Source organism: Myotis yumanensis, unplaced genomic scaffold, assembly GCF_028538775.1.
Source record: "Myotis yumanensis isolate MYYU_CA2020_CCGP unplaced genomic scaffold, mMyoYum1.0.hap1 SCAF_8, whole genome shotgun sequence".
In the NCBI taxonomy this organism is placed as follows: Eukaryota; Metazoa; Chordata; class Mammalia; order Chiroptera; family Vespertilionidae; genus Myotis; species Myotis yumanensis.
In genome coordinates, this window is record NW_027223759.1 from 46590086 (window position 1) to 46597465 (window position 7380).

The 7380-nt window shown below is 47.4% G+C and overlaps 1 protein-coding gene across 1 annotated transcript in view; it reads right to left on the reverse strand.

Moving 5' to 3' along the window:
• The window catches only part of MYO3B (myosin IIIB), a 356539-nt gene extending 352148 nt beyond the window's left edge, over positions 1-4391 (reverse strand). Inside the window, exons 1-2 of the mRNA XM_070423427.1 lie at positions 4245-4391; positions 3384-3518 (exon numbers count right to left, since the gene is read on the reverse strand). Of these exons, the coding sequence (XP_070279528.1) occupies positions 3384-3518; positions 4245-4391 (282 nt within the window). The remainder of the gene's footprint in view (positions 1-3383; positions 3519-4244) is intronic.
• Between the last annotated feature and the right edge of the window lie 2989 nt (positions 4392-7380).

A 7380-nucleotide genomic window follows, 5' to 3' on the forward strand; every position in this document is an offset into this window, starting at 1 on the left:
GAAAAAGAGAAAATTTAGTTCATGTCTTAGTGCAAACTAAGTGTGTTTTCCTTAAAGGTCTAAATTCTTATTATATTTAATTTAGGTGAGAGATCATCAGACTTATAGATTTTTAAAAATTTAATATTAACTTAGAATAAAAGTTACTCAGAAATTCTCTGAAACATTATTCTGCGTGCTGGCCTTCTCTGCCTATCTTTCTGATACAGAAGGTGCCTGTCATAAAGGGAGCTGTGCTTTACTTTCTGCCAGCAATTAGCAATGAATTTCAGAAATGACGTTTTTATTTGCTTTTGTTTTCAGAGCTGTGGTGATTTAAGGGGGCTCTTCATAACATTTTCCTATCCTTTAGAATTGCTCCGTGGAATAGCTGCTCACTGGTCCTTTCCGCTCACTCAGCACGGAAACAGCAAAGGCGACATAAATTTAATCTCAATATGCATGATGAGGAGAACAATATTAAGCACATCATAATCTTGTTGTGTGAGTCTCCTAAAGCGCTCCCATAAAAGCTGCTGAGGGCCCTGGCTCAGTGGGTTGGGCATTATCCAGTGCACGAAGGGTTACCGGTTTGATTCCAGGCCAGGGCACATGCCCAGATTTCAGGCTAGATCCCTGGTGTGGGGCGTGCAGGAGGCAGCTGATCAATGTTTCCCTCTTTCATTGATGTTTCTCTCTCTCCCTCCCTTTCTCTCCCTCTTTCTCTAAAAAAAAAAAAAAAAAAAAAGGAAAAAATAAGACTGCTGCCAAGGAAGCAAAACGGTCAAGGTACTGTGTGGACGTCATGGTCTTCCCACTGTGTGTGTGAGAGAGACCAGAAACTGTGATCCCAGCCAGAGAGCCCAACTCTGTTTTTTTTGGTTTTTGGTGTTTTTTTAAAATATATATTTTTATTGATTTCAGAGAGGAAGGGGAAGGGAGAGAGAGAAACACCAATGATAAGAGAGAATTGTTGATTGGCTGCCTCCTGCATGCCCTACTGGGGATCGAGCCCACAACCTGGGGATCAAATGGTGACTTTCTGGTCCATACATCAATGCTCAACCACTGAGCCACACCAGCTGGGCCCAACTCTGGGTTCCAGGACCACAGACAGCAGTGTGTGATGGGAGAAGGTGCCCAAGTTCAGTGCTCCCCCGAGTTCTGCCATCTAGCTCGTTATGTGACTGGAGGCATGTCACTCCTTCTCTGGGCTCCGTTCCTCAATAGCACACGAGGGGGCTGTCCTGAAGGAAGGCCGAGGTTCCTGCCAGTTCTAGGAGCCCAGAAATCCCTGTTTCTATCTGCATATTGTGGGCACTGGACACTCTTAACCACCCAGCAGCCTGGCATAGAGGCCCGTTCTGGGACAGAAAAGACCTGAGGACATCTGCTTCCCTCTACCACCAACTTTTCAGGGATCAAAACAATCTGCAAGAGCCATAAACGTCAGCATATTGTATTGCTGAGGTATGCATAATTCAGTGTCTCAGGGCAGCCTGAAAAAGCAAAAGATAGCCTGCAGGGGAGCATATGCACAAGGCTAAGTACATAGTTCTGGGCTCCTTCTCATCTCCAGACCACGCGTGGCCCTTTCCCGCCACTTGGCCACACCTGGAGGGCCCGCCTCCGGTCACTCCACATCGGGAAGAGCATTTATTCTCCAGGTGGCCACAGGTCTGAGCAGCCCCCCTGCCTGCCTGGTCACATGGGGAGGGGGGGGGCAGGGGGGAGGCCTCTTTTCAGGCCCTGGAAAGTTCCTAGAGGTTCCAGTTCTCCATATTTAAATACAGAGCCTTTTTGAGTCAGGGATAAAAATGAACAGAAACTAAGATTTCTTGGTCACTGTCTCTCCATTATTAAATTATAATGAGGTTTAAAACATGGAGATCTTACAGAGCTGAAGAAGGATATAATCAGAGACCCTAGAAACACTAATTTCCATGACCCAAGAAACGCAGCATTTTAAAAATTAGTGTTATTCTAGAGCTTCATTGGCAGGATAAAGTCTGTAATGTTTTTCAGGGCAGGGAAGGGGAGTAATAAAATCTGATACTCTGGGAATGTGTTAGATGACAACCAGCCAACTAAACAAAGACGATTTCTGAAAACCAAAACGCCTTACATCTTTATGTTCTGAGGAAGGCAATTGATGTGACAGAAATGTTCAAATTGGTTTTCCTGCAGATTATCCCATTTGAATATAACAAGTGAATTCCCCATACATGGTTGCCATGGAAACCAGCCTATGTTTCCCCAGACCCAGGCCCTCTCAGAGCTAGGCGGGAGACGCGGACAAGAGGCACTAGACGGTGAACTGAGGGCTGGCCTCTCCTCTGGTGCTTCTCTCTTACAGCTCCCACGTGTGTCCATGTGCCCCTGGTTCACTGGGTGACCCTAGGCACAGTGGCACGTGCTGGTTCCGAAGGGCAGGGTCCAGAACAAAGCAGGGTGAGCTCTGTGAGTAGGAAGCGGTAACCTCTCCTAATGCACTAATTTCATAGATTGTCATGATTGTGTCTACCATTTTACCCCCATTTGGTTTGTGGGGAATTGACTCCTGCACATATTCATTCCCACTAACGAGGGAGAAATAAGGCGGACACGGTGGGTACAGCGGTGCTCCTTTCAGATTCCCTCTTCAGACTCCCTGCTGGGAATATTGGCTGTTCCCCGCTCCCAGCTCCTAGTAGCACATTTCACAAGGAATTGCCCCCCGCTACAGGGAACTGCCCCCTGCCACCCCCTCCACACACACACACACACACACACACACACACACACCCCTCAACCCAAGGCCACCCTGCCCCAGCACAGCAGGCAGCCAGGGGTTGGCTGATGTGGAGATACAATCCAGGCAGCTCTTCACCCCCCAGAGGATGGGCTGAAGCCTCTGTTGCAACCACACTGCCGTTCAGTGTCTCTCTCCCTTTCAGGCCCATCTCCTGCATGATCTCACCTTTAACCCTCTTACACAACCCTCAGAATCTGTTTTGAGAAAACCCAATCTAAGCTGAGGATTAATACACATAAACGGGCTAATCCAAACGTGGTGAGCCAAGTAAACCTTGGGCTAACAATTTTTGAAAATGAGTTCTAATCACGTTTCCTGCAAAACATTCCCAATATAGGGAAGAAAATAACCTTTTCCAACTGTGTTCCTGTAGTCACTCAGGAGTAGAAGACGCGATTATTAAAATTCTAAAGCAGAGAAGCATGCACATTTTCAGTCCACAACCCACCTGTAAGGGCTGTGGAGGAGAATGCCGCAGCTGGTAAGGTACCCGGGACACACAGGAGGGACCGACTTCTCAAATGTGTGCGGCGCAGTATTCAGGCAAAAACTCATCTGCGTGCCCGGGAGCTCTGCTCAAGTGGAGAGTTCCCCAACGAGAGCCTCTTACCTCCAGGACCAGCCACAGCTGTCCTCCCACACACTCATCCGCTTTGTAAAACATCCCGTAGAACTTGACAACGTTGGGATGATTAGGAAGAAACTGCAAGATGTTGTATTCTGCTTCGATCTCTTCATCCATATCCTGCACAGGGTTAAAAAAAAAATGCTCGCTGGAGTCAGCCTGATGTGTGAGGAAGGGCTCCCGCAGGAGGTCACGATCAAGTGATCAGCGAAGGAAGCGTGTTTACTCTGCATTTTTAATGTCATCACTACCACATCTGGAATACATCGAACTTGAATAATTATTATATCAATAAAATGTCTTCATTCTATCCCTTTTTCGTTAGCAGTATTATCATAGTTTTTTTTTTTTAATTTAAAAATGTCCAAATTTTCAAAGCAGTTAAGGAGAAGTCGCTTGAAGGGACCCGACACAGGCTAGGACACCTATAACCTCACCGTGCAAGACGACGTCCAGCATTACAGCCTCGATGCTCCGGGCTCTGAAATAAGAGGCCAGGCCAAGGTGACTAGGTACCACAGGTGTGGGTCCCTTTGTAACTTACAGAGAGAGCAGCCTCTGTATAAGCCCGGGGAGTGAAATACATCACTCTTTTCAAGAGAATCCCTTTAGAAGAGCCCGGAGGGCCCAAATCAAAACAATAGTAAACTAGATAAGAAACAGAAAGTCAAGGAAAGTTTAAACTCCCAAAGGAGTCCTGTCACTCCGATGAGCTGACAAACCGCGACTCATTTTGAGATTTCATGCCAGCTCTCGTGAAAAGTATCCCTACACCTAGGAAAGAAGTGGGAAACTCAACGTGCGTGAAATACTATATTGCGGTAACGATGGACCACCGTTACTTACACTGATTGGATCCAGAATTTTTACTGCAGCCAGGCTCCCATCTCTCTTGTTAGTTACCTTGTAGACCTTGCCATAGGTGCCTTTACCTATGGTCTCTATAATTTCCCAGGTATCCGTGGGGTCTGGAAGCGACTCAAACCCAAGCATGGTGAGGTTGTAATGAAATAATCCATAAAGATGTTTCCTGGCGAAGAGAAAAGCTTGTTATAGGCAACAGATCACAGCACTGAGGGCAGTGGGCTTTCAAAACAAGAATATTTTTATTTCAGAACCAGCAACCTTGTGGTACTTTTTCTTTTCATTTTTCCTTTCTATTTTAAGAAAAAAAATTAAAGGGGATTTGAAGCCTCTTTAAGAAATGAAGATATAACTTAGAGGGTTGGCAACATGACTCTACAATAAAACACAACTTTAAAAACACAACTTTAAAAGGGGGGGTTATATAAACACTGCAGGAGGGAGAAAACAGGCTAACGAGGCTGTCTGTGCTTGGCTGGACAGTTGTCATTCTAGGCTGCTGCCAGGGGAAGCGTCTGCAAGCCAAAGGTGTTAGATCTCCATGCCTCTCTGATGATCACTGGAAACCAACCGACAACCTCCATGTGCGAAGTCTGGGCTGCAGGGAAGGATCTGATGCCTGTACCAGGTATCAGTCAATGCACAGCAACCACTGCCAACCAGGTCTTGAGTCCTACAAGGATTGGCCGAGCTCAGCCCCTGTCAATTCACCAACAGCCTAGTGTGGGAATCACACTGAGTGGTTAACCAGGAACCACAAACGCACTTTGCCTATTTAATAAGGACACAGCCCTATGCAGTTTAAGTACAGTTGACCCTTGAATAATGTGGGGGTTAGAGGCCTCACCCCACCCCCCCACCTGCGGAGTGGAAAAACCCATGAAAATCTTTTAACTCCATAGTGGGCCCTTCACATCTTTGATTCAACCAACCTCAGCTGGGAATGCAAAAATATGATTTCAATCTGCGGGCAGTTGGTTGAATCCATGGATGCAAAACCCACAGATACAACAGGCTGACTGTATTTATTGAAAAAAAAATCCAAGTATAAGTGGACCCATGCAGGTCAAGCCTGTACTATGCGAGAGTCAGCTGTACTTCAAGCAGCAGCAGCACGCTTAGCAAGCAAGGTCACCCGAGACTGATCCCATGGAAAAGCCCCCTCAAGTTCGGTCGCTCCTGGGCTGGATGAGGGGTCCCAACCCCATTCTGCTTCAACCCCAGGGTAGAGGCTGTCAGGATCCAACAGCAAGAGTCATGGCCTCCAAGCCCCACACCGTGGCTTGGTGTCCACCAGGGAAAACACTTCTGCCCCCTGCCGGACATTCCAATTTGCACTTCTAATTATTTTCCAGGCTGCATTCTCCCCAGGCGCAGCCTTATGCCCTGGCACGAGGACCCACTTTCTATCTTTACCCTTTCTGATGGGAGCATTTCAAAGATATTGAAAACCATTACCAAAAGAAAAACAAAACACTATAATCCCAAAGGCTGAGGGGCTGACAATGGAAGGGAGCCTGTCTTCCGGGAGCTCATTTGGCAGGCACACCACGCTCTGAAGGGGCCTGCAACCAGCACCTCAAGAGCCCAGGCAAGGCTCCCCTGGCCTGAGGCACAGAACCCAAAGGGCCAGCTGGTCAAACAGCTCCTGCCTTCCCTCTGCTGGTTTCCAGATGCTCGTGAACGCCAACCTTCCCTCCTGGCCCGGGCTTCACAAAGTCAATCTTTCTCCCCACAGGCGTCCCAATTGTTGCCATGTCTATACTTCACCTGTGCTGCTAGTTACTAAAAACATGTAAAATAATTGCTTTTTCATATGAATAAATATCTTTAAAGGCACTTTTGGTCACTACCCTAAATGCAAAACCAGTATCATCTGCCATATTTCAAAATTAACTGCAAAAAGATGATTACACTGAAAGAAACAGTTACTCCAGTCCTGCCAGATACTGCTGTCCCTGCCCTCCCTTGCTGAAAAGGGAGATCATCAAGTGATGGGGAGGAATTAAGACTAGCACCAACTTCTCCCTTCATGTCATCGGAAGACCTGAAAAAGAATTAGCAAGGAAATAGCTTTGTCACTAAGCAGTTCGGTGTTCTTTATTGTGAGATCCCCCAAATCTCTCAACACCTTGAGAACTGCTCCAAGCTTGGCTTCTACAATAACAACACAGGACCAGCCAGGGGTGCTGGTCAAGGCCAGGCCAGCTGGTGTGGGGAGGGGAGGGTTCTGAGATGTGCTTCCTAGAGAGAAGAATCTGGCCCATCAGCCTAAACGTAATTGCTGTACTCTAACAGCAATCCCTGTTTCTCCACCAGCAGGTCACCTGCATCTGGGCGCAGGGCAGGGACACAGCAGCACACAAGTCAAATTGCCTGTGGGATCCTGGCCCTGCCCTGAGACTTGGGCCAGCTACTCATCTCTCCTTGCATCAGTTTCTTCATCTGCATCATGGGGCTGCTGCTCCTGGTGATGCAACCCACTTAATAGGGCTGCATTAAGGATCAGGAGATGATGATACACTGAAGTGAGCGCAGTGAGCACTCAGCAGTGTCATCTGTCATCACAAGAGCGCAGCCCCAGGTTCTGCTTCAGAACAGGCAGAGCTTAGCCGTTTCCTGTGCTATTTCACGTTCAGCTACAGACTAAACGAGGACCAAATTAATTCGTTTTGCTTCAATCGGTTAATAGTTTCCAATGAATGGCTGGGCTTTGGTGTATGCAAACGAAATTAAATGATAGAATGTGGCAGCAGGAGAGGATCCTGGAGGCCATTGAATCAAGTGGTTTTCTAGTGATTTTTGACCTCTAACCCTTTTGTTAAATTAAATCTTACTTAGGACGCTGACATATAGGTTGAGAGAAGCAGGGCAGCTCTGACTGAGAGAACCCAGTGGGAGGACAGATATCGTAACCAATCATCCTGGTTTGCCGGGGGCTGCCCTGGTTTTGGCAGTGAAAGTGCCATAGCCTGGGAGCCTCTCAGAACTGGGCGAACTGGGACAGTTTGTCACCTAGTGTCTAGTGCCTCCTCAGAGAAACGTTAGAAAACCCCTGTTTACACGCCCACACCTCACCCACCTTGCCCTCTGCTATGGGCTAAGTTATACCTTCCCC